The sequence below is a fragment of the Camelus ferus genome, chromosome 3 (genome assembly GCF_009834535.1).
Source record: "Camelus ferus isolate YT-003-E chromosome 3, BCGSAC_Cfer_1.0, whole genome shotgun sequence".
Lineage (NCBI taxonomy): Eukaryota > Metazoa > Chordata > Mammalia > Artiodactyla > Camelidae > Camelus > Camelus ferus.
In genome coordinates, this window is record NC_045698.1 from 115,497,466 (window position 1) to 115,523,786 (window position 26,321).

Sequence of the window (26,321 nt, forward strand, 5' to 3'; positions counted from 1 at the left end):
TATAATTTAAAAATACATTTATTTAGTGTTTCCATTTGTTTCTGTTCTGTTACACAAGGCCGTTAAATAAATACATTCTCCAAGTCACTCGAGTACACATCTACTCGCTATACAGATGAGGTAGAGAAATTTATAGGCTCACACGAGGCTCTGAATGTTAAGTCCAGAGTCCCCGTGTGTGAATGCCCCTCTCCTCCCGCCCGCCGGGACCTGGCCAACCAAGCTCTGAGTCACGTCTGTGCACGCTGGGCAGAGAGCAGGTGGCCGGGACCGGCCTGGCCCTCAGCGTGGCTCTGCCCTGCGGCCCCCGCGCTGGGGTTGGGGGGGTGGGGGGGTCTGAACCCCACCACAGAACGTGTGTTCTCTTAGACATCCTCTGCTGAACAGAAGAGAAGCATGCTAAAAAGAGGCTCCATCAGCGGGAGTTGCTTCTTCGCTTAGCAAGACATTCTGATATATATTTACGTATAAACAAATCAGCCAGCAGACGTTTTCAATCTGCCTTGTTAAAAAAAATACTTTTCTTAATATTTATGACATAGAGTTAAATGTGGTATTTGATTTAAAAAAAAAAAAAGAACCCTTCCTTTGACTTGCCGCCTTTCCAGACCCAGTAGTGACCGAGCTGCAGTCTTGTCATGGAAGAATGGCCAGCTCCGCGTGCTCCGGGGCCCCAGCGAGTGGGGGTGCTTGGAACAACTGAGATGCACCCTAGCCCGTCGCCACCCTCCCCAGCCAAGCGTGAAGGGAGCCCGCCCTGGCCACCTCCCAAGGGACATGCCTCGGCTGCACCGCTCTGGCAGCATGCAGGCGCTCAGGGGCTGTTCTCTGAACCACAGGAGAATAAACTTTACTATTTACACTATAAAACAGGGACAAAGAGACCCACATCCACATAAATAGGTTTTCTTTGCAAAACAGTCCCTAAGGTCCCCGAGGCCTCCCTGGACTCTGAGGAACCCCCTCACTCAGTAGTTCCCTCCTCCACGCTGCCACCCAGCTCTGGGCCTTCCCAGACCCCGGTCCACACCCCCTCAGAGCACAGCCATGGAGCTGAGCAGGACGGGCCTAGGGCTGAGGGCCCTGCCAACAGGGGAAGAAGAGCCCCACGCCTAGGGAGGGCACAGGGCAGGAGCCACACCCCAGCCAACCACTGACCATGCCAACATGGTATGCATAAGCCCCCACATCACACACGTGCACACATGTGCTCACGAACATGCATGCATGCACACACATCACAGATGCTCACATGCACACGCATGAACGTGGTTGCACACATGCGTGCATTGACGCACGTGCATGCACACCCACGCACAGGTATGCTCACGCATTCTCATGCATGCATACACATCACAGATGCAGACACCTACACGTGCTCATACACAAGCATGCATACACACCCATGCACACACACACACATCACATACTCACCCACATGCACTCATGCATGCACGCTTATGCATTCACACAAACATGCTCATGCACATACACGCCACATACTCATGCATGCAGTCACACACATGCACACGTGTGTGCACACACACTCAAACCAAATCAGGTCAGTGCTGGCCATCCTTTTCCCTCCCCTGCAACAAAAACCCAGCATGGCCAAGGAGAACAGCCTTCCATCTGCCAAATCATATTCCCCAGACTCTCTCGGCTCATGTCTGTCCCCACCCCAGCTCCCTCACAGTGACAGAGAGCAAGCTGTGCATTCTTCATGACATGAACCCTCCAAGGGGCTGGCCCTGCCCCTCCTGCCTCTGCTCACTCCTGTGGGAGAACAGGTCACCTTGTGCCACCCCCAGGATCTGCGCTGAGCAGTCTGAAGTGCGGCGCCATGTGCCCACAGGGTGCGGAGCAGGGCCCGCCCACTTCCCAGGCCAGCCTCACTGCGGGTAGCTGACACGAACCATGGGACCTGGATGCCAGAAACCCTAAGGGTGGTGGCCAGACACAGCTTGCTTCACTTCTTTATAAACAACAACGACCATGTCTCTCTTGATTTAGTGGTTTCAAACGACAAAGCAGATCAGGCAAACAGGTTCGGAGGGGGCGTGGAGGGGAGGGAGAAAGGGGTCCCCCAAGACCAGGCTCTGCCGAGAGGAGCAGGAGCCATGGCCTGAGAGACTGCAGGGACGGAGAAAATAATAATTATATATTAGTTAAATAAAAATAACTTAAAAGTCACTGATATCACTCCAAAGAGAAGTACTCGGTGTCAGAAGGGGCCAGCAGTATACCTCCCGCACCCGGGCGGCTGGGCACCTGCTTTCTCTCCTAGTGGTTTGCTCTCTAAGCCAGTGCTGGTGCGGGACAGCCCTCAGGCAGCCCACGCAGAGGCCACGTGGTCACAAAGGCGTGCCCGCTGCTCCTCAGAGGGCACCCAGGACGGGAGGGGTACCGCACTGCGGGAACTGGTGACTTAGGGGGACACAGCTTGGAAAGCATCTGTGCAAAGCTCTCAGGTCACAGGGAGGGACAAGCAGAAAGGATGCGAAGGTCAGACTGGGCCTTTGAGATGAGGAGACAGAGGGTCAGAGATGGCCAACCCAGCCAGCCCCTAGGCCTCTGCCCTGCCTTAAACCCAGATGTGCTGGGGGCATCCAGGCCAGGGGCTCAACCCCTGCAGGTGGATGCTCCTCACACTGCACACACACTGCTGCACCCTAACAACAGCCTGGCCAGGCCCGGGGGCTCAGCCCCTGCGGGTGGACGCCCCTCACATTGCACACACTGCCTGCACCCCTGCCGCAGCCTGGCCAGGCCCGGGGGCTCAGCCCCTGCAGGTGTAGACCTCCTCGCGCTGGGTGCACTGCCTGCACCCCTGCCGCAGCCTGGCCAGGCCCCGGGGCTCAGCCCTTGCAGGTGTAGACCTCCTCGCGCTGGGTGCACTGCCTGCACTCCACGTAGCAGCACCAGCGCACCTGGCACTGGCAGGGCCGGGTCACCACTCGGCTCTGTGTGTTGTGGCCGCGCCCGCAGCAGATGCTCTCACAGTTCTTCTCGCGGTGGCACCTGCGGCCAGCAGTGCCCGGGGAGAAGCGGCCGGCCAGGCAGAAGCTGGGTGAGTCGTCCAGGTGCACTAGCTCCGGGGTGCGGGGTAGCGGGTCGCCGCCACCCGTCCCTGAGGCCCGGCCCCTTGGTGGTGAGATGGCGCCAGCCTCGCCGGTGGCCTCGTTGGTGGTGCTGCCCACCTTGAGCGCCGTTTCGTACTTGTGCTTCAGGCGCTTGCCCACCTCGTGGAAAGGCGCCAGCTGCCGCCAGCACGTCCTCACAGTGCACGAGCCTGACACGCCATGGCACTTGCACGTGGTCTCCACCCCAGCCTTGATCACCTGGTGGGAGGGAGGGAGGCGGGCATGAGGGCAGGCTCTGGGCAGACTGGAGACCAGTCCCCGAGGACAATCGTCTGAGGGGCTGGAACGGCCACTCACCCCAGGGCCAGACCTCATGTGCCTCTAGACAGGGGCCAAGGCCAGGGGTCACCACTGCTCATCAATTCCCTGGCTCACACACCTGTCCCTCCCTCTCCAAGCCACAGACAGCCCAGGACAGAAATCCCACAGGCAGTACCACACCTCCAGAGTGGCCACTGCGGTAACCCAAACCCACCTCCTGCATCATCAAGGCCCTCCCTTCCCATCCCTGCATCCGGGGCTGCCTTCTGCAAGGGCAGGGCACGTCACCCCTCTGGCCCCGATGGCAACACCCTACCAGGACCTCATAGTCTGTTCTCAGCAGCTGCTTCCTTAAAAAGGTGAGGACAAGCAAGCTGGCTGGCCTGGTGGCAGAACTGGCCACCAGAATCTATGTCTGAGCTGACCCGTGTCCCTGCCTAAGCACAGGGACGAGATGCTACTACACGTGCAGGTGCTGCGGCCCCCACCCCGTCCAGCCCTGGTGAGAGCACCTTGGAGGGACAGAGAAAGCCTCCGGAGAGGCCCAGATGGGAGGGGGCTACACCCACCCCCACATGCAGGCAGGAGCACGCACATCACGGCCCAGCACTGACACTCCACCCTGGGTCTGGGAAGCTGCCTGAGACCCAGGCTGGGTCCTTCCCCTCCCAGGACTTGGGTTCCCACCTGCAAAACCGTGGAGTCAGGCCAGCTGCCCCACGGGGGCCTCCGGCCTGACTTCCCACACGGGGATCCCTAGAGGGACATGGGGAAGAAGAATGGCAGGGGAAGGGGAGGTCCCTCTCCCAGTGGGCCCCAAGCCAGGCCTGAGCTCCCACACTGCCCCCAGGGAGAGTTGGCTCAAGGGGGATTAAGAAACATAGCTGCCCTCCAGCCAGGCAACAGAAGAGTCACATTTAATGATATTTTGCTGAGAAACCCGGACAAATTTAATTAAAATGCGGCTTACCCAGGCCCAGTGGAGCTAATGGAGCACTTTCATATTCTGACTTTTCATTAATAGCTTACAAAAGGGCAAGTGCAGAGGAAAAGAAAGGCCTCGCCTGGGGATTTAATCAGCCCGCACCCCTCCCCAGAGGGTGGAAGGAGGGGCAGAGCCCCCGTCGAAAAGGGGGAAATTGATTCTTTAATAAGCCTGCACCTCAGAACTCCAGCTTCTCAACAAAGAGGGGCTCAGAGTGGGGCTGGCATTAATTACCTCACCCCTCTTCTAGCCCCGGGGCCGAGGCTCCACATCCCACGGGGCTGCAGCAGGTCCCCCTCCCAGCCCCTGACGGTCCCACCGCCCAAGCTGAGCCTTGGAAGGCGTCTGATGGCCCATGTCGTGCAGGGACTAAGAGGCTGGGGTGCTCTCTCCGCAGTGAAGGTGATGGGGCCCGATGCCCCCTCCAGTGGTGTGGACCCAGGAGCCGAGGGCTGGCGGGCAGGGTACCGCTGGCCCAGTCATGCTTGCCACCAGCAGCTCCCAGAACGGCCCAGCCAGAGAGCTGAAATGGTCCTTCTCACCTGGAGTCTTTTGTTTCAGTTTCCCTCAGAACAAAGTCCTGGCCATGGACAAGGCTCCTGAGGTAGAAGCAGCCTCCCCAGCTTGGGCCAGCCACACCCCGAGCCCTTCCCTGGGAGCCCTGAGCCACACTTCCCAGGCTGCCGCCCAGCTGGGCCGCTGGTAATGGGGCTGCCCACCCCTCAGCGCTGGGAGGTAGGGCCCAGTCTGCTGACCCCCTTGTTATATGCTGCCCAGCAGGGAGATCCTCTCCGTGGCCTTGACCACCCAGGACCAGACGCAGACCCACCTGCCTCCTCCCCAGCCTGCAGCAAGTAGGCCTTCCGGGTTCACACAACCGTGAGAGACCATGGGGCGCCCCTCCACGGGGCACCACAGGGCACCCCATCACAACTAGCACTCCTGCCTATCTGGCAAAAAATGAGCCTTGTAAGCAGGAGGACTGGAGGCCCTGGCTGTCACCACGTGGCTGGGAACAGAGACACAGAGGCAGCTGCCTCCACCTCCTCCCAGCCCCCCAGCCCTCTCCGCCACCAGTGCCCTTCCCGCAGCCCCTGTGCCCCACCCCTTACACACATCCGGCCCCACCCACCTCTCTGCCCCTTCCCACCCCGCGCCCCGCCCCGCTTGCCTTCACACCCACGAGGTTGTTGTGGAAGTCCACACGGGCTCGCAGATCCTTGCTCGACCGCCGGCCCAGGAACTCCTTGACGAACTTGCTGCTGTACTTGAGGTTGTCCCCGCAGCCACCCCACTGCCAGGCCTCCCGGTTCTCCAGGTCAGGGGCCTCATCACAAGTGCAGCGCTCCATGCGGCCTGCACTGCACGCCTTGGCCAGCGCATGGGTCAGGCCCGCGGAGGAGATGGCATAGAGGAAGGCAGTCTCCTTGAAGCCTGGGGGAGCAGGGTTGGGAGGTGGGGTGTCAGCAGGGCAGAGTAGCCTCCATCCCATTCAGGTGCAGCCAAACCATCTCAAGCACATATTCCAGATAGAGCAGGGTCCTCAGGGAAGGGGGTTTCTGGTGTGCTTCACACAGGAAGGGGCATACCTGCCGCGGCTGACATGCGCACCTGAGGGTAGGAGGCACTCTTTTGTGCCCTGAACATAGGCCTGGTCAGGTGCGGGAGAGAACCCAGAGTGTACTGTAGCCATGGCTGTGTCCAGTGATCAGAGACCCCATCCATCTGGTTCTCCAACCTACTAGACTGGCCAGGGGCCCTCTCTGAGCCCTGCCATGCCCTGGGCCTCAGGTCTCCAGTTCTTAAATCAGGCTGTGAGGAGACTCAGATGAGAGTCCCTCTCAGCACCTTCAAGTGGAAGGAGACACGAGACAGGAGACTCTGTGCTCAAGACCGAGGCACCAGCTGAACCCGTGCTCCTGTGCCCAAGCACTGGGCCTCAGCCACTGCTGTAGCGAGAGCCATCAGAGCTGCCCAGATGTGCCTTGCGCCACCAGCAACTGCTCCACACACGTGTGAGGCGGGACCGGGCACGGGGAGAGGGCGGGAGGGAAAGGATGGAACCATGGGGAAGAGAGAGGGGAGCAGTGGGGTCAAATCCCACCCGCAGTCCCAGTCTCGCGGAACTCAGCGGAGGTGACGCGGAGGGATGCACACCAGGGCTAGGCGGCCCTGCCTCCCCGCCCCTGCCCGGTGTCCCAGCGCACTCACCGCGCTTGAGCAGGCTGGCCCGGTAGCGGCCCTCCAGGGTGCAGTTCCAGCGCTCAAAGCGGAACTGGTACTGGCACTCGAGGGCGCTCATGCTGACCGCCTCCACCAGCGTCTCGGCCACGCCCGGGTCCCGGCGGCACATGCGCCGCTGCTTGCGCTCCAGCTTCAGTCGGTCGCACGCCTTATAGTGCGCCTGCGCGGCTGCTTCCGGCTCCAGGGTCAGCGGGAGGATGGTCAAGGGCTCGCTGCCCGTCAGCCTGGGCACAGAGAGGCCAGAGTGAGGCCGGCCCCCGGGGCAGGAGGCGGCGGGGGCTGGGCGAGGGCGTGGGCGCAGGCGCAAGGGAGGAGCCAGCCCAATTGGAAGGCATGGTGAGAACTGAACGGGGGCCCCAGCGGCCCCATGTCGGGGGGCACGAGGGGGCAGCAGGCCCAGGGGCAAGTACAGAAAAGCCACAGAGAACCTGGCAGGGGTGGGGTGGTGAGAAGGCCGTGGGACCCTTGCCCACCAGGAATCCTCTCTGCATCTGCCTGCCCCCATACCCAACTGGCCACTCCACACCCTGCCCTGCCAACTGCATGCCCTGGGTTCTCTCACTGTCTGCCCGGTGAGCGTGCCTCAAGCATCCACATGGCTACTGACGCCTCCCCAACAACTCCCTTCAGACAGGCATACCCCTGCCTCACTGCCTGGCTCTGATGATAGGGAAAGGGACAGATAGGAACCCCTCCCCAACACACACCCAGGAGGGCTGCCCAGCCCAGGGTGTTGGCCAAGGGCACAGACAACCAAGGGCAGGGAGGGGACAGAGCAGCCCCAGGCCACACGAAGCGCACATCCACCACAACCCCCCCACTCCCATGTCTGTTTACCCAGCTTGCTCTAGGGCCCCCACCCTCTGCCATCCCCAGCTAGGGGTGCCCCCATCATGGCCCTGTGGTTCCCTGAGGAAGGCCTTGGCTCACCCCATCCTCTTGCAGCCTGTGCAGATGGCCCCAATGGCCCCAATGGTATCTCCTAGGACAACGGTACCAGAAAGGGCCTCCCAGGGAAGTGGGCTCCTGGTTCTTCTCCACCCCTTCTCTTGACTGAGCCAAGGCCCTGGCCTAGGTTGGTCGCCACTGTCTGGCCTGCCTGCCCCACTTCCTTATCACCTGCTCCATCCAGGGACTGACAGGCCCTGGCCTTCTTCCTGTTCTGGGCTCAGAACCAGGAGGTCTCAGTGTCCCTGACAGACAACTGCACATCTGGACTCCAGGCACACCCATGCCCAGCCCCAGCCAGACCTTCAGCCCTCCAGAGAGGAAGGTGTCCATCTGGACATGGGTGGGGCGCAGAGCCCACTGGAGCATCACTGGAAACAAGCTCCTCCTACCCTCAAACCCAGCCAGCCCACAGGAATCAGGGGTGCCAGGAGTCCACAGGTACTGGAGCCCCAAAATGTGCCCCATCTTCCTTCAAGAGCCTCCTCAGTGGCACGATGGCCACGGGGCTGACATGGAGCTGCAGCTTTCTGCAGGGGAAGAGATACAGGCGGGGCCTTGGAGAAGCCCACCCTCTAGCAGACTCCAGCAGTAACGCTGCAGCTGGAGGCTTCTCTAGAGACACCCTGGGTACCATCTTCTGAAGCTGCATGTACACAAACCCCCAGCATGCTCTGCCCTGCCTGGGGAAAGGGGGGACATTGCTACATCTACCCTGGCAAGGGTGGGAGCTGTGCAGGGCAGAATCAGCCCTGCCCTGCAGCCCCCAGCCCCTGAACGAGCTGCACCCTGTCTCACCCTCGCTGATCAGCTCCCTGAGGACAAGAAAGCAAGGCGCTGAGGCTCAGGAACCAGGCTGACCAGAGACCCAGGCAGCAGCTGGGCAAGGAGGAATGCCAGGGCAGACTGGGCAGGCCTAGGGGTGCAGAGCAAAAAGGACCACCCCCCGCCCCTCCACACTCAGGTGCAGCGTGAGTGGCAGCTGGATAGAAGCAAGGCCACAGTGGGCACCCTGAGAAGATCCATGCCCTGTTCCCTAGGGGCTCAGAGCCGGGGCAGCAGCTGCAGGGTGTGCAGGAGCAGAGGCAGCAACAGCCCCCAGCCCTGAGACCAACGGTGTGGGAGAGCAGAGCCCACAGTGGAGTCCCCGCCAGCTCAAGACCACGCAGCCATCACTGCAGGGCCTGTGCCCTTCTCCCTAAGCAACACTCCGAACCAGGAGGGTCCCCAGGGGTGTGCTGGGAGGCCAGTGTGGGCACAGACTAGAGGAGAAGTCCCAAAGGTCCCTTGTGGGTCACTGAGCGGTGGGGATGCAGAGGTCGCAAGGCCTGCGGGGAGAGGACACGTGCGCTTAGAGCCGGGATGATGAGCTGGAGAGGCCGTGGTGCATGCCAGGCCCAGGCCCTGGTTACCTGCACCCCTAACCTAAGGTTAGGACTTCATGCTTAAGGGCAGGGGCCGACACCGAGTAGCTTTATGGACTTGCAGGCCTCCTGCCTGAGGACAGCTGCTGAGCCGAGGCAGGGAGCGGGCAGGGGCCCGAGGACCCCGTGCTGGAGGCCGGAAGAGCTATGCTCCCCACACAAAGGCAGCTCACACGGTGGAGACTTGTCCCCAGACAGGAATGTCAACAGCTGTGCCCGGAACTGCGTGCCATGCAGCTAAAGCACCGTAGCCTCCAACCTGCACACCCCCCAGACTGGATTCTCCAAGTTAATTGAGCTCTGGGCTAGTGCCGAAACATTCCGGCATCCAAGAGGGCCCCCTGCTGTGAGCCCATCCTGGGGGGACCTGGGGCCAGGCTGGAAAGGGCAGCTGTGGGTGTGGACGAGGGGGCTGGATGGCAGGTGATGCTGCCCCCCTCCCTGGCCTGCCTGGAGGCATCGGGGCTGCCTGTGTCCAAATTCTGCACATGGGGGCTGAGGACAGCCCCCCCCCCCAACTGAGGGCCAGCCTGTGTCCACACTGCAGATGGGGAGCTGATCCGGGGGTCCCCACACACCCAGGACCAGCCTGCATAGCTACAGGTACCTTTAGTCCCACCGGCCTCAGCATGTCCACCCAGGGTTCAGAGGCAGCTGTGTAAATGCAGCCATGGGCAAGCTGAGTCTGCCCTGATGCCAGGTGGGGTCTACCTCTGTTCTGGGCTAAGGGGTGTGGAGGAACAGTCAGCGCAAGTCCAGAAATGCCCAGCTGACAGCCATGTGGCCCATGGCTGAGGCCTGAGGCCCAAGGGCCACAGGCCTTTCCCCTGAGCCATCGCTCAGCTCCCATGGTAGGCGTGAGGCTGGAACCCGAGGGGGCCGGACTGCTCCACCTCCCTGGCATCTCTCATCCCAAGGCGACTCCTTCCCACATCTCTTTTACAAAGGCCCAGCTGTCCTCTGCCCCAAGCCCCCTTAACAGTCCAGGTGGGCTCAGTGCAGCCAAGCCGGGACTGAGGCCTGGGGTGCAGTGACAGAGGACAGACCCTCACGGAGGTGCCAGGAGGGGAGACAATGCACAGGATACAGGGAACAGGGAGGGTGTCAGGGGGGCCTGGGCTCAGTGGGGGAGGCCCCAGGGACAGGAGACAGGTCTGCCAGGACAGAAACCCTGATACAAGGAGAAACCCACAGAAGTATCAGAAAAAAGATGAGAGGTTCATAAAACACTTTTAGAATCAGGAAGGCTTTTATCAGAGTGACTCAGAATCCAGAAAGCCTTAAATATTTTTAAAAATCGACTATCTAAAAGTGTAAGAGTCTCTGCACAGCAAAAAGCAGCAGAGTCAAAAGACTAATAGATAAAGGTCAGGAGAAATGCTGCAATTTGAATCCCAGGCCAAGGGCAGGCTTTCTTTGCTTGTGTGCAGGCGTGTGCACATGGGCACACGTGCACGTGTGTATGTCCATGTGTGGACGCAGGTGTATCTTTTCCTCTAGATCAATAACAAAAGAATCAGCTGTTAAGTGGACACAGGACACTAACACACAGTTCAAGGGAAGGAAATATAGCTGGCTGTTAAAACCTGATGTGCGTTTCACTCAAAAAAAGAACGCAAACTAAAACTATATTGATTAAGGTTAAGGTTATTTTTCATTCATCAGATGAATGCAAGTCGGTGTCTGATAAGGTTGCTGTCAATGACACAGAAAGAGATGTCCTCCATGGCTGGAATCTGGACTGACATATCCGTAAAAATTCCCCCACCACTTCTCTTTCTAGAAATACAGACCACAGGTATATTCTCTTAAAATGAACAAGTATACGTCACTCACGTGTTACCCAACGCAACGCTGTCATACAAACACACAGAAGCACTGTTTGTTATTCAAAAAGACTGGAGATTCATAGAATACAGACTTGTGGTTGCCACGGGGGAGGCGGGTGGGAAGGATCAAGATTTGCAGATACGACTGGTATATATAAAATAAACAAGTTTAAACTTTGTAGCACAGGGAAATATACTCAATTTCTTGTAGTATCTCATGGTGAAAAAGAATATGAAAATGAATATATGTATGTTCACGTATGACTGAAGCATTGTGCTGTACACCAGAAATTGACACAACATTGTAAACTGACTATAATTCAATATAAAAAAAAAAGACTGGTGACTGGCTGAATACACGGGGTCCATCTGATTCACAGAGCATTCAGAAGGCATCAGAAAAGCCAAAGCCCAGCTGCTGTGCACACTCAGTGCACAGACACAGCCCTCTCCCCGCAGAGAACCTATATGCACATCTGTGGGTGCCAGGGCGACCCGGGACAGAGGTGGCCTGGGGTGGAGGAAACATGTTCTTCTCCCAATAGCCTGTGAGCCACTCACCCGTTGTCCCAGGTACACGTGATCCATTCAAAACAGCAAAGTTCAACATACAGCAAGCAGTGTGGGGGAGCCCCGAACAGGCTCTCGGCCCTGTGTGCCAGCCGGGAGCAGTGAGCCTCTGCCCGCACAGCCTGCCTCCGGCTGCCTGGCACAGCACAGTCCCCGCCAACGCCCAGCTGCCCATACCAGCGCACCTGCCACCGTGCCCAACACAGCTGCTGCTGACTCCCCCTCAACCCGCCGGTGGATGCCTGATCTGAGACAGGCGGGCGGGTGTGCGCACAAGCCTGCCCAGGACGTGAGCTGGCTGCCCATAGGGGGCATCCCCTCAGCAGGCAGGCAGGGAGCCCCCGCCCCTGCCTCACCTGACTGACCCCTCCCAGTGCTGGACCCACTTCTGGGAAGAAATGACAAGGAGACCTACGTGTCCGTCTGGCACTTTTTAACGTTCATGTATTTTCTTTTATTTTTTTGGCGGGGGGTGGGGTGGGGGAGGAGGTAATTAGGTTTATTTATTTTTAGAGGAGGTACTGGGGATTGAACCCAGGACCTCGTGCATGCCAAGCATGCGCTCTACCACTTGAGCTACCCCCTCCCCACTGTTCATGTATTTTCAGAAGATATAAATTTCTATCTATATCTGAAAAAAAAAGACAAGTGAACTTATATATAAAACAGAAACAGACTCACAGAAGTAGAATACAGACTTGTGGTTTCCACGGGGGAGGGGGAGGGGAAGGGATAAACTGGGAGGTTAAGATTTGCAGATACTGACTGGTATATATAAAATAGATAAACAAGTTTATACTGTACAGCACAGGGAAACATTCAATATCTTGTGGTAGCTCAGGGTGAAAAAATATGAAAATGAATACATGTATATCCATGTATGACTGAAGCATCGTGCTTTACGCCAGAAATTGACACAACATTGTAAACTGACTATACCTCAATTAAAAAATAAATAGAAAAATAAACCAAAAAAAATGTACACCTATATCTGGCACGGGGAAGTGAGCAGTACGACTGCAACACAGCTCTCACTCGGCTCAAGGAACAGCCTTGTGCCGGGCACTTCTGACTCCCACCCACAATGTCATAAATAATCTGCTAAACATTCTCCGAAAGTTCCCCCGTCCTGCTGTGCACATCCAGCTCTCCATCCGCCTGGTGCTAACACCTGCCTGAGAGGTTTGGTGGGTCCAGCATCCCGCCCTCAGGACCCCGAAGGTCCTGTCTCCTCACTGCTCTGTGACATCACAGCAGCCTCACACGTGGCTCATTCCCAGGCTCCACCCTGGGCCCGTGGTCCGCAGCCTGACATTTTACTGGAACTGCATCAGGACCTCCTTCCAGCAGATTCTGAGGGCATGTGTTGGCTCTGCATTTGCATACACATGTGACAGGGTTGGCTGGGGCGGTCACATCCGCTGCGAGTGCAAGACCGGGTCTCTCCCTTGGTGAGCACGGTCTCTCTCCATTTACTCAGAATTCCTTCCTGCCTCTGTCTGAAGTTTTATAGGTTCCCTGACTCGACGGCTGCCCTGTGTTAGTCCTGTTTTCTGGGGTGATAATGTGTAAAAATAAAACATCTTTATAAAGTCAGTCTTCCCTCTGTTGCTGACCTACAAAAATCCAACTGACTCTATGCTGATCTAGTATTTGGTGACCTTGCTGCGTGTTGTAATTCACCTCTGATGATTTTCAGATGCTTTGTGTACAATCACACAGTCTAAAGAGACATTCATCTGCTTTCTGACTTCTCAATCCTATGTTATCCTTCCTGCCTTCCTACACCGGCTCGGGCCACCACTACAGTCATGCAGAATCCACGAGCTACCTTCTGGGGCCCAGCCTCCCCGCCCCCAGCTCCGCAGCCACCAGCCAGCACAGAGCTGTCTAGTGTCCTTGCTGGCATGTGTGGCCATATGGCGAGGGAGAGAATGGTGGACACCGTGACCAGAAAGTGAGGACCCTCCTCTTTGCAGGTCTCCTTCCCACAAGCCCAAACTTGTATCTCTGCCATCCAGGTCCAGGCTTCTGAGACAAGGGTGCCTTAAAGGCTGGCACTACAAGACCAGAAACCAGGAATCAGCGTACCCGCAGAGTCCGAATGTGATTGCTGCATGAGAGGAATGACTCCCATCACACTTGACGGTCTGTTAAGGCAGCTGGCGTCACAAGGATTCAGACAAGGTGACAAGCACCCCTGTCTGGCTCTTGGTCTTACAAGGGAAGCCTCTGCCGTTTCACCACTAAGCCAGGAGGTCTGCTCTGCGTTTTTCTGGACACCCTGCATCGAGTTAAAGAAGTCCCCTTCTGCTTTTAGTTTGCTATGAGTGTTTTAAAAATTACAACTAGACGTTGAATGTCATCTCATGTCATCCCTGCATCTTTTGATGTGTGGTTAGTTTTTCTCTTTTAACCTGCTAAATTGAGGAATTTCACTTACTGATTTTTCCAATGTTAGATATTAAACATTCCTGGAATGAACCGGGACTAAACCCAGCTGGCCACGGAGGGTTTTATCCTTCCTCTGTTTTGCTAGATGTAACTTGACAGTGTTTTGTCTAGGATGTTTGCATCCGTGCTGGTCATTTTCTTCTCCCATGTTCCTCCTGCTGAGTTTCAGTGCCTTTGCAGGGAAAGTTTTGCTTTATTCTGTTTTTAATTTCCTGGAAGAGTTGTGTCAGATTAGAATTGTGTCTTCTTGACTGTTTGGCGGAACTTGCCATGAAGCCACTCAGGCTGAACTTTCCTTGGTGGAAGGATTTCCTTTCTGATCCAATTTCTAGTTTCCCTTCTTCTTTTTTTTTTTTTTAAACAGCTTTATTGAGATATAATTTACCTACCATAAAATTTGTCTGTTTAAACTAAACAGTTCGGTGTTTTGTAGTCTATCTGCAGATATGTGCGAACACCACCACGGTCAATTTTAGGATATTTTCATTGCTTCAGAAAGAAACCCCATGAGATACTCCTTAGCTATCAGTTTCCTAATCCTCTCCCTCAACTCCTGGCAACCACTAATCTACCTTCTACCTACAATAGGATTGGCCTGTTCTAGATATTTTATATAAATGAAATCATATAACGTGTGGCCTTCGGTGTGTAGTTTCCCTCACTTAGCACAATGTTTTCAGGGTCCATCCATGTTGTAAACGTGTCAGTGCTTCACCCCTTTCGTTTCCAGATGACACTCCATGGTGTGGACATCCCACATCCCGTTTACTCCTCAGATAATGGACACCTGAGGTGTACACACTTCAGCTGTCGTGCACGATGCCACTTCGACCATTCACGTACACGCTTTTTCGTGGACATATGTCTTCATTTCTCATAGGTATACACCCAGGACTGGGACTGCTGGGTCATAGAGGAATTCTACGTTCCATTGTCTGGGAAACTGTCAGATTTTTTTTTCCCCACAGTGGCTACACCATTTTACATTCTCAATGATCCAATTTCTTTGCTTCCTATAGTATTCATCAATATTTCTGTATCGTGAATCTTTTTCTGTTACTTTTCTGGTTTTCTCCATTTTTTCCCTGAATTTTCAGGTTTATCAGCATGGAAGTGTCCATTACATCCCCTTGCTTTTCTTTGCAGAATCTATGATGATCCCCATAACAGGACACTAGCACTCTGAGCCTCCTCTTCACTGGGTAAGTCTCCTCAGATTTTCTGAGACCTTCTTCCCAGAGGGGGATCTGTTCATCTCGAATGCATGTTGGTTTACGTTGTCAATTTCTGCACAACTTCTCCTTTCTTCTTCCTGCCTTCCTCGGGCTTGCTTTCCTCTTCTTCTCCTCACTTCTCTGCTGGACACCTGCTGAGTGCTTTCAGGTGCCTCTCCACTTCTGAAACATCGAAGCTCCCTCTGTGGCTGCTTCAGTCTAAAGCTGCAGCTTTCAGTCACCAGGCAGAGCCTGAGTCACACCCTCAGGTCACCAGCTTGAGCCTGACCCAGCCTCAGGTCACTATCCGAAAACTGAGTCACAGGTCAGATTGCTGTACTGAGCCTGAGTCACAGCATTAGGTCACTGGACTGAGCCTGAGTCACAGTGCCTCCTTCCCTCTCCACTCTCAGCTCCCTCCTGGCCTCATGGCCCATGGAGCTGGTGTGTTCTCTCACCACCCTCTCATGTTCTCTGTCCTTAAACTTCCTCTGTGCATCTCCCACACAGAGCCTAGTCTAAGGACCTGACTACGACCCCAATCACCTCAGTCTTCTACTTGAGGCATTTCACCCACTGGGATCCTGGGGTTTCAGTTTATCCTTTCTGCTGGCCATGCCTCTCTGTTTCTTTTTTTTTTTTCTCCTCTCCTGCCTCTTTTTGGGTTATTATTATGATTCTGGTTTTCCTCTTATTAATCTGAAGTCTTATCTTTCCATGAGTTTCATGGCTACCCTCAAAATTACACCATGAGTCTGTAAGTTACCCGTGTCCAACGATGGTCAACACCATCCCCTTCTGGGTAATATGAGGCCTGAGAACACAGTCCTGTTGACTCCCCTGAATGATCTGCTGTTGCATATTTTCGTTCTAACACCCAGAACCCAACAGGAAGTTGTGCGATGCTGGGAGCTTCTCTTTGCTTTTCATTCCTTTCTGCGTCTGGAACGCAGCAGGGCCGTTTCCCATGCCTGAGCTGCAGAGTCAACATTTCCTCCAGAGCAACTCTCGGTCTGTCTGAAATGTCTTTATTTCGCCCTCATTTAGAGTTACCTTCCCCAGTCGTAGAGTTCCTGGCCGGCAGTTATTTTTCCTTCACGCACCACATGGATGGTCCCACCGTTTTCTGGCTTCCTTCTCAGTTCTAAAGTTAGCTGTCAGCCTGAGACGATCCTTGGAAGGTGATCTGTATTTTGTTTTCTTGGATTGCTTTTAGGATTCTTTGTCTTTGGTGTTTTGCGGTTGCAATCTGTTATGTCCCGGCATGAAAGACACTGGGCCCCTTGAATCTTCTTGATTGCTCTGATCAGCTTCAGAAAATTTTCAGCCATCCTTGCCAGACATCACCCCTGTCTTCTAGCTCTGGGCCTCTGGTGGAGCACACGGGACCACCTCCCAGGGTCCCCAGGTTTCTCGCCCTCTGTTTCCTGTGTGTCTGCCTTCCCGTGCTATACTCTCAGTAATTTCTCTTGACCTATCTTACAGTTTGCTAATTCTCTTCAACTGGTTCTAATCTGCTTTCAAATCAGTCTATTACTTAATTTTTTCCCTAGTTCTGCTTGGTTTTTCCAAACTTGCTGGGTCAGTTTTTGCAGCTTCTCATTCCTTACAGATATCCCTCGCTTATCTTGCTCGTGAAAACACAGAACTGTTCTGTTCAGCGTGGGATGGTCTGTTTACTGGTCTGCTGCCGTCATTTCTGCAAGTTCTTGGAAGCTTTCCACGCACACCATATTATCTCTGATCATATGCTGGTCACCATATTTGAGAAACCGTTCGCAGGAACCATCTGACGTAAAAGATAAAGGTCCCCCAAAGTTCACACCCACCTGGAACCTCAAAGTATGCCTTATTTGGGAAAAGGGTCTTTGTAGATGTAATCAAGGTAAGGATCTTGAGACTAGACTGGATCAGGTCCCACACTGCTGAGGGCCTGCCCCCCGACCAGCCTGCAGCAGCTCTACAGAGACCACCCGCCAGCCCTGGCGGGGCAGGAAAGATCCCAGGACAGACAGAGCAGGGTCTAGGGACGCCTAACCCCCTCTGTGGGCCTGGCTGGAGGTTATCATGCCTGACTGCTTGGGGACTAGTAGGACAGCCCCTCTGAGCACCTAGTCAGTCACACATCCTCACACCTGCCCCCCGAGGACAGCCAGGTAGCAGGATGGGCACTGCTGGATGAGGGTGGGTGCAGGTGTGGCCCACACCGGACATGGGACCGTCACTGTCCCACACTACGAAGCCCCTGGAACGCCTCACTCCATCCTGCAAATAGTTGGGGGGGGGGTGGGGACAGATTCCAGTGGCCATTCCTCCTGCCAACAGGCCCAGCCACCCCAAACCCTGCTCCCCAGGCATGGGGAGCTGAGAACCTGGGCTGGGCAGAAGCAGAAGAGGACAGTGTTCCAGAAGCCACAGTGCCCTGCCAAGGAAACCGCATCCCCACCAGACAGCATTTAATTTCTGTGTGAATCAAATTCAAAACAAATTCCAGTGCTAAGAAACTGACTCTGAGATAATCATCCATCCTCCCGGGCCTACAGCCTCCCGTGGGGGAGGTGGGCGTGAGTGTAGGGTGGGCGCAGGCACCGCCAGAGCCCGGGCTCCACCATCACTGGCGCCCTGCCGCGCCACGGAGGAGGTGAGGCAAAGGGACGGGGATGAGCAGGGCAAGAGGGCAGTCCCCCGTTCACAGGTCACACTGCGGCTGTCACCTCGGACAGCTGCGAGAACTGCCAGGCCCCAACTTCCCTACCTCACAGGGCCCCAACATTGCAGAGCATGAAGAGCTCTTGATCGGCCATCAGCTCCATCACTGGCCGGCTCCTCAAGGCATCGTCTGGCCCGGGCCTGGCCACCCTGGGAGTCAGCTGGCAGACACAGGACTCTGCAAAATCCTCTACACTGGAACTCACAGCACTGCCCACCAGGCCTGGCGTCCACGAGACTAACAGAATTGTGCCCATCCACACTGGCCCCTGAAGCAAGCAGAACCCATGGGAACCCCAGACCCTGAGGGCCACCAGCCAAGTGCCCCCTTTCCAGTGCAGGATGGTGGAGCCAAGATCAGAGAATGGCAGGCCAACGGGCCCCAGGAGTGTGGTGGAAGATGCATGGGACCTCCAGGTTCACTGGCTGCCATTGAGGAGAAGATGGGCAGCAGTGGCTTCACGGAGGAACCAGAGTGGCCAGGCCGTCCCTGTGCCCTAGTCACCACACCCCCAGGCCTCACAGATGGCCACAGACCCACCACAAGGAAGGACAGGCGGGAAACAGGGCAGGTGCTTGGAAAGCCACAGAGCCCCCTCTCATGACTACCAGCGTCATGTCGATGAGCAGTTTCCTTCCTGGAGCTGGCCTGCAGGGTGCCCAGTACTGTGCCTGACACAGATGGGGGACACTGGGATAGCCCCAATCAACAGCCCACCCTGGGGTGGCCTGGGGCAGCCCCTGCTGCTCCCTCTGTCCAGGAGGCAGCCAGCTCTGATGTGCTCTGGTCTGGGAGCCCCTGGCAGTCTCTGCTCTCGGGCCAGACCACTTCCCTGGCCACGTCTACCTCAGGTATCGCTAAGAAAAACAAACACAGCTTGAGGCTTGCCTTTTTCCATTCCCTCGTCCGGCTGCCGGCCTCGAGGTACAGGGCCTGCCAGCTGGGCGGCCGGGTTTCCTCCTGCGGCCAGAGGCACCAGGCCAGCCAGGAACCTCGCTGGGAGGGGCAGGGGAGGTTGGCGGGCCATGCCCGCGGGTCACGGAGCCAGGCAGCCAGCACACCACCCAGGTCGACACTGCCCAGTGTGGGGCTGCCCTCCTCCAGAAGCCCTGGCACAGCCACCTGCCACCCGGCCTAGCCTGCAGATGTCCATTAATGATCAGCCCCTGCAGGAAAACAGGCTGGTCATCACCCAGCCCACGCTACCAAGTCCCACCCCCGATGCCGGCTCAGACCTGCTAGGCGGCACGGCCAGGCACCTGCCCCCACCTCCCCAACCCTTACCCGATGGGGTCCTTGCTCTGCCTCACAGCTGCCCCCAGGAGCTCCAGTGGAGCCCTCTGTCCTCTGCACGGCACCCACAGCAGCAGTGCCCCCCAAAGCACCAGGTCGGCTGCACCTGGCCACGATCTGTGCACTGGAAGGTGGTGTGGCCCAGCCAGCAAGGGTGGGTAGAGCATGGTGGAGGTCAGGGCCAGGGGTGGGCAGGGGGCCAGCCCACCTGGTGAATGGGCACCTCGGACCCCACACCAGGCTCCTGCTGCAAAGTCAGGAAGCAGAGGGGAGACTGGATCCTCCAGAGGCCTCAGGAGTACCAGCCCCAGAGCGGTTTGGGGAAGACCCGACGAGGGACCCTCAGGGGCTCCCCAGAGCTGAGCTACAGGTAAAGAGCGATGCTGCCGGGCTACCCTTGGGCTTCCTGGAAGAGGCAATAGCAGAGTCAGACCCTGGAGGACGGGTAGGCCCATGGGGACAGTGGCCCTGCTACTCACCCACCAGAGGCCAGCTTCCAAGCGGGGGCCTAGCCTCACCCACTTCCCAGACAACTGCGCCTCCTCTAAAACCTCCCACAGCCTGTTGAGCCAGGGTGGGTACCACAAGGGCACTCCCACTGCTGGGACAATACACAAAGGGAGCCAGGTGCCCCCCCAGGCTGGGATTAAGGGGGCTGAGTGCCGGCCCTGCTGACAGGTGTCATTTTTCTGCAGCCAGGAAAGCCAAACCAAGCCCCTTATCAGCTCATCGCTCCTCCCCGAATCCACAGCCTCCCCGCCTCCTCCCCCGGGGAGGAATCGTGTGCATGCATTCTTTTCCAGGAGAAAAAATACCCACACACTTCCATTGTCCCAGCTATCACAAGGCCCCTGAGGCGGGTGGTGGGTGCCACCCTCAGCCCGGGGCCACCCTGGAGCCTGGGCAGGACCGCGCTAGTGCCCTCAGCCCGGAGTCGGGTCCCGGATCACAGTGGCAAGGACCGGGGTGAGATTAGGCCAGCTGTCCTCCCGTCCAGACGGCCGCCGGCTGTGGCAGAACATCTGCTCACACAGCTGAGGAGAGCCAGATGGCGGCGGCTTCCTCCTCACCTCAGGCCCCACCATGAGGCCTCCGGCCTCCACCGCCTGTGCCCATGAGGTTCCCAGCCCAGAGGCCCAGTCCTGGCCTGATGCTGCCACCTGCCCCTACCTGGTCTCTGTATTGGATGGCAGGGAGGGGCAGGGCAAGGACCCTCCCCAGGAGTCTGTGGAAGGGGATGTGGCACAGGCAACTGCTAACAGGTTGGGGGTCCAAAGCACCAAAGAAAAGACTAGCCAGGAGAGGGGTGGGAGGCAGGAGGGCCTCTGGAGACTAGAGATGCAAGGGACAGCCAGCTCTTTCAAGGGATCTCCTCTGCCTCCCCCGCCTTCTCTTTCCACCTGCCTCCCCACGTCTGCCCCAGACTCATGCACCGGGCAACTGGGACACCTCGGTCCCTCTGTTGGCCACAGAGGTCCTGGACCATGAGTCCAGGAAGAATCACCCCTCCTTTGCAGACAGGAAGCCCAGGCCCCACCACATACCACCCCTCTATCCTCTCCTGTCCCTGGAGCTTCCTCCGCCATCCCCAGGCACCTTCTCCTCAGCCTACTGGCCATGCTCTGTGTCCCTTGTCACCTGCTACTTTGAGGTCTCACACACAGGGCCAGTACCAAGGGGCCTCAGCAACCTCCCTGCCAGCCCCTCGGCTGCCCTGGACACTGTGGAAAAGGCCCCGTTGCCTGGGCTCTCCCTCCCCGCCAGCTCCCCGTGCAAGCGCACCCTTTCCTGATCCTCTGAAGTACACTCTTGTTCCCCACAGCCTCTCCCCCAAATGCCGAACGCCAGATCCGAGGGCTTGCAGGACTGCTTCAGGCATGCCTGTCCTGAGGCGGGTCTCCGCGGGCAGCCCCTGCCAGGACTGTCGCCCAAACCCATCTGACTCCCCAAACTCCTGCCTGCCTAGCTCAGCACCACCAGCCCTGGCCGGACAATCACCTGGGACACCTCCCACTGTCATCCCCTCTCTAGCCCAGGCGGACTCTGAGTCACCCCAGACTCACTGTGAAAGGCTGACCTCTCCTAGAGGGCCACACAGGACCTCTAGCTAGGCCACAGGCTCAGTATTCAGAGAAGCAGAGGGGGTGCCACCCTGCCCTCCCTGACCCCACACCCCATCCCTACCCCATGACAGCAGCCCCTCAAGGGCAGCACCTGAGTTCAGTGCCAGGGCCCCCAGGCAGCCCCACTCCCCAGACCAGGCTCCAGCAAATGGACAGCCACCTGCACCCTGGCCCCCACGCAGGCCACGGGGGGTCGAGCAGGAGGAAGATCTGCTGGGAAGACCCTTGGGTGCAGCCCCTGCATACAAGGGCGAGAGATAGCATGCCGACTCACAGGTCGAGAAAATAGGTCCTCTCCTCAGTCCAAGAACAGAGCCAGAACATTTGAAGCGCCCTTACAACTCAAGAAAAAGACAAACAACTGAGCCAAAACTTGGGCACAGGAACTGAACAGATATTTCCCCAAAAGAAAACATTACAAATAGTTAATATGTATGTGAAAAGGTGCTCAGTATCACCAGTGATCAGGGAAATGCAAATTAAAACTACAATGAGACACCACCTCACATCTACTAGGGTGGCTAGAATTTAAAAAAAAAAAAAAAGATTTTTCTTAAACCAGAGAATTAACAAGCATTGGTGAGGATGTGGAGAAATTGGAACCCTCACACATTATTGGTGGGAATGTAAAATGATGCTGTGGAAAACAGTTTGATGGCTCCTCAAAATGTTAAACACAGCATTACTATATGATCCAACAATTCCACTTCTACGAATATATACCCAGAAAAACTGAAGATATACATCCACAAGAAAAACCCAAAACAAAAAAACTAAAAACTTGTACACCGATGTTCACAGGAGCGTTATTCACAACAGCCAAAAGGTGAAAACAACCCAAGTGTCTATCAACAGATAAATGGATGACAGAAATGGCCATGTGTCCATCCAGGCAAACATTATTTAGTCACAAAAACAAATGAGGCAATGAGTCATGCTGCAAAGGCGGATGAATCTTGAAAACAGTATGCTCAGTGAAAAAAGCCAGACGCAAAAGGCCACATAGTGTATGATTCTATTCATATGAAATGTCCAGAACAGACAAATCCACGGAAACAGACAGTGGATTAGTGGTTGCCAGGGGCTGAGGGAGGAGGGGATGGAATATGAGGTTTCTGGGGTGATGAAAATGTCCTGGAATTAGATAGCGGTACTGGCTGCAGTTTTGTGGATGTACTAAAAACCACTGAACTGTATTCTTCAACTAAGTGAATTTACAGGATATGAGTTACATCTCAATTAAAAAAAAAAAAATGAACTTCAGCTCTAACGGCCACTTGGTACCCCATTCACAGTGGTCCAGAGCACCTCAGCCGCCTTTCAGACTGGCTCCCAGAACTCCTCATGGGGCTGGGGAAACCCTCAGGTGCCACACCTGCTGCTGCCTCCTCCACAGAGGCCTCCAGGCCGCCTGCACCAGAGAGGTGGGACCAGCCCACAGACCTTACAACAGGGCCCAGCTCCCCCAAGCCAGCCTGCAAATGTTTCCTGTGCAGCGTGGAGCGCCGCAGCCAACACCATGAAAGAGCCTTAGGGCTCACCATGCCTTTTCTTACTTCTTTTAAAGATTAATCACATTGGAAGCCTCAGGCTGCCACTCGCCCGGGCAGCCCCTGGATGTCTGTCTAGCGGCCTCCCCAGGGGCCTCTGCTAGGGGCTGGCTCAGCACACACATGGGATCTCTAAGAAAAAGGCAGTGAGGTGCCAGGGAACCCAGGCCCCAGTCTGCCAGGCACAGATTCCCCCCAAATCCCCAGCCCCAGCCCCTGGCTCCATGCTCAGAGCAGCACAGGGGTGACTTGCCCCAGGCTCTCTGGCATCCCTTACTGAGCAGGTTTCAGCAAAGATCACCCTTTAGCTCCATCTTCTCACCTGATGATAACACAGAGAGAGAGAGAGAGAGAGAGGAGCAGCGTACGGGTGAGCCCACCCAGGTCCACAGCGTGTTGGCAGCAGGGAGGGGTGTCTAAGTTTGTGTCTCAAACTTGCCACAAGACCTTGGGACAGCCTCTTCCTGCTCAGAGCCAGGCTCTACTTCCTTCCAAGAGGGCATGAGGCCAAGCTGTCTAGGCCCCCAGAGCACAGACATCTCTGTAGCCCCAGGAGAACCAGATGGAAACACCACCTGCTAATAACACCAAGAAGCAGGGTTAGGCCAGGGAGGAAGACGGGAGGGCCCCTTCTCCATGGCAGGCAGGCAGGTGACCTGGAGGGCCCTGCCTGGTGGCCAGAGGCTGCGAGGAGGGCAGCAGGCACAGGACGGGTTGGGTTGCAGCCTGGGGAGGAGAGTGGGGGAGGCGGGGCAGAGAAGGCTCCCATCGCCCACGTGATCCTCCCCCAGGCCAGCCTCTCTGGGTTCTGGGCTGTAACTGGAGCTGCCCTGCCTGTGAGCCTCTGTGCCAGGCAGAGCTTTCAGAGTGGGGGAAGGGGAGAGGAGGGCCTGAATCTCGGCTCCTTCCCCCTGTTCCCTCTGTACTCTGGGTGGAGAGGGAAGCCCCAGCATAAGGCACAGAGAGGCCCCCTGGCTCTGGCCCAGCCTGGCCCAGCCCTGCCCGGCCCTGCCTGCTTTAGGCCACCTCCTCCTCCCCCACTCCTCTGGCTCCTGCCCCTTTACTGGGCCAGGAGAAAGGGCCCCAGACCCAGACCAGCTGGCCAAAGCCTGGGCCCCCACACACAGACCAGCAAAGAGCGTATCTTCCCCCCCTACTCCTTCCAGACCAGGCCCCACCTTGGGAGACAGTTGAGTCCCTGGGGTGATCCTGAGCAGCACGCTAGGCGTGGACTGCTCCAGCAACAAGTCCCTTCCCTCCTCTGCCTGGTCAGCTGGCACAGAGCCTGGCCCCCTCCAGGACCCCGGTCCACCAAGCTGAGCCCTGTCTCTCTCTCATGGGCGGGGGAGGGTACACGCAGCAGAGCCAGCTGTCCCCAGGACAGGACTTGGGAAACCTCACTTGATGGGGCCTTTGGAGCCAAAGAGCAGGGCTGAAAGGGCTGGCTGGAGAAGACACGGGGGTGCCAAGCCCTCTCTGCTTGCCACACACCCACTGGAATTTATTCCCCTCAAGGGAGCTAAACAGCAGAGCTCAATGACTTCCTGGGAGGTGCGAAGTGCAGAGAGCATGGCAGGAGAGAGGGATGCTGCAGGGCTGGCGGTGGGAGCTGGGACCCGACCTCCACCCTGTGGACCTGATATTCCCAGGGAGAAGAGGCCGGCAGCAGGGAGACTCCAGGCAGAGCACAGTGCACACAAGCTCAGGGTGTGTCTGAAACCTGGTGAGCAGACCCATGGCTGGGCCCGGACAGCGAGAAGGCACAGCTGGCTGACAGGCCATCGTGACTCACCGTGGACCTGCAGCCAGACAGCCATCCTCTGACCCTCCCTCTGCCCGAGAGGGTGAGGCAAAGGCTGCACAGATGGCATGCAGGGGCGTGCCAGCCTCTGCACAGCCTGGGCCCCAAGCAGGCCAAACCCACAGCCCCAGCCTTGGCTGCGGGGTGGGGTCTCTAGGGGAAGGAGACAGGGAGCTGACCCTGGAAGACAACCCAGGAGAAAGGAACAGGAGAAGGGGGGAGTGGAGAAAAACACAAAGGGAAAGTTTCCCATGAAAATATTTTATTTTCTTTGAGAACAGGATACACCTGCAGGGCTCCTCGCCCAGTCGGCCTCTCCCTGCCCTGGCAGTGCCACATTTCTGGACCAACGGGGCCCTCTGCCGGCCAGGCCGCTGCGCGCCGGCACCCGGGCCAGGGGAGAGGGAACAGGTGACGACGGGTGGAGGGCGGCAGCCCGGGAGCGGCTGCAGGGCACCCAGGACAGGGGCTGGGCACGACTTGAAAGTGGCCTCGGTTCCAGGAGTGGAGGGCTGAAAGGCGGGGAGTCTGAGGAGAGCCGGAGGGCTGCCCGCACGGTGCCACCCAGTCCTCAGGGTGCCCATCTGCAGAGCGCAGCGAGGGTCCCCAAAGCTCGCCCGGCTGGGCATCCCAGAACTGAGAGCAAGGAACGAGGAATGGCAAGAAGGAACATCGGAGAGACGCGGCCAAATCGCGCAAACTACGCTGCGGAGAAGTGCGCGGGGCAGCGACCCCGAAGACGGCGGGAGGCAGCATGCACGACCTGGCCGGGCCCTGCGCACCGGACGGGGTCCCACCGAAGCGCTCTTGCGGGCCGGGGCTCGAACGAGCGTCAGAAGCAAAACGCAAAAAAATAAATAAATAAAATAAAATAAAATAAAATAAAATAAAATAAAATAAAATTCCTCCAGCTTGGAGGTTTTCTCCCCTTTGGGGCTCAGTGCAAGGAACATCTGGATTTTGTACGTATTTTTTTGTTGTTGTTAAATTAACTTCTCAAGGAGAGAAAGGAGGGGGAAATTGCAAGGGGGGTGGGTGTACAGGGGCCAAGGAGGCTCCAGACGTTTGGCAAGAAATCGGCGGCCTAAGGGAGCCGGGACTAGAGCTTGGTCCCGGAGCCCCAGGGAGCCCCGCACACGGCCGCGCCCGCAGCCGCAGCGAGTACGGCTCCGGGGTCACGGAGGACCGCGGCCTCAAGCCAGCCCGTCGGGTACGCCGGCGCCTCTCCGCGCGGCGCGCCACGGGGACACCGACTTGCGGATCCAGCGACGCGCACGCCGCAAACAAACAGCTCCAGGCAACCCGGCGGCCCCCACTAGCCCGGGCACCACTCCCCGTGCACCTGGGTCGCCCCCGCCCTCGCGCCCGCGCCGGCCTCGGGCCCGGCCCGCCCGCCCCGCCCGCCGGGCCGCCGAGGCACCTACCCGAAGTAGGCGGCCGAGGGGCGCAGCGCGGCGAGCAGCAGCGTCAGCGCGAAGGCCGCGGCCAGCCAGCGCGCCAGCAGGGGCCCATCCAGCATCTTGCCGCGCCGCGGCGGCTGACCATCGCGCTCCCAGCCCCGCGCAGGGCGCCCCGCGGCCGCCGCCCTCTTATAGCGCCCGGAGGGCCAGGCCGGGGGCGGGGCGCCGGCCAGCTGGCCCGGCCCCGCCCGCGCCCGGGGAGGGGTCACGCCGGCGCCGGGGGCGGGCCGAAACCCGAGCCAACTCGCCGCCCTGCCTCGTCGCAGCCCGGCCACTCGGGTTCGGGCGCGCCCCGCGCGTGGGGAGGGAGGC

General features: G+C 57.5%; 1 protein-coding gene across 2 annotated transcripts; it reads right to left on the reverse strand.

Annotated features, from left to right (window-relative positions):
• Positions 1 to 26,321, reverse strand: WNT9A (Wnt family member 9A). 2 transcript variants are annotated; one of them, XM_032477276.1, is made up of 4 exons: positions 25,974 to 26,315; positions 6,601 to 6,857; positions 5,561 to 5,823; positions 1 to 3,341 (listed from the first exon to the last, which is right to left on the reverse strand). In XM_032477276.1, exons 1-4 carry the CDS (start codon positions 26,066 to 26,068, stop codon positions 2,859 to 2,861), a joined length of 1,098 nt encoding a protein of 365 aa, XP_032333167.1. In that variant the 5' UTR covers positions 26,069 to 26,315; the 3' UTR covers positions 1 to 2,858. The 2 variants fall into 2 exon arrangements, with proteins under 2 accessions (XP_032333167.1, XP_032333168.1); XM_032477277.1 differs by having other exon boundaries at positions 2,850 to 3,341; positions 5,569 to 5,823; positions 25,974 to 26,321.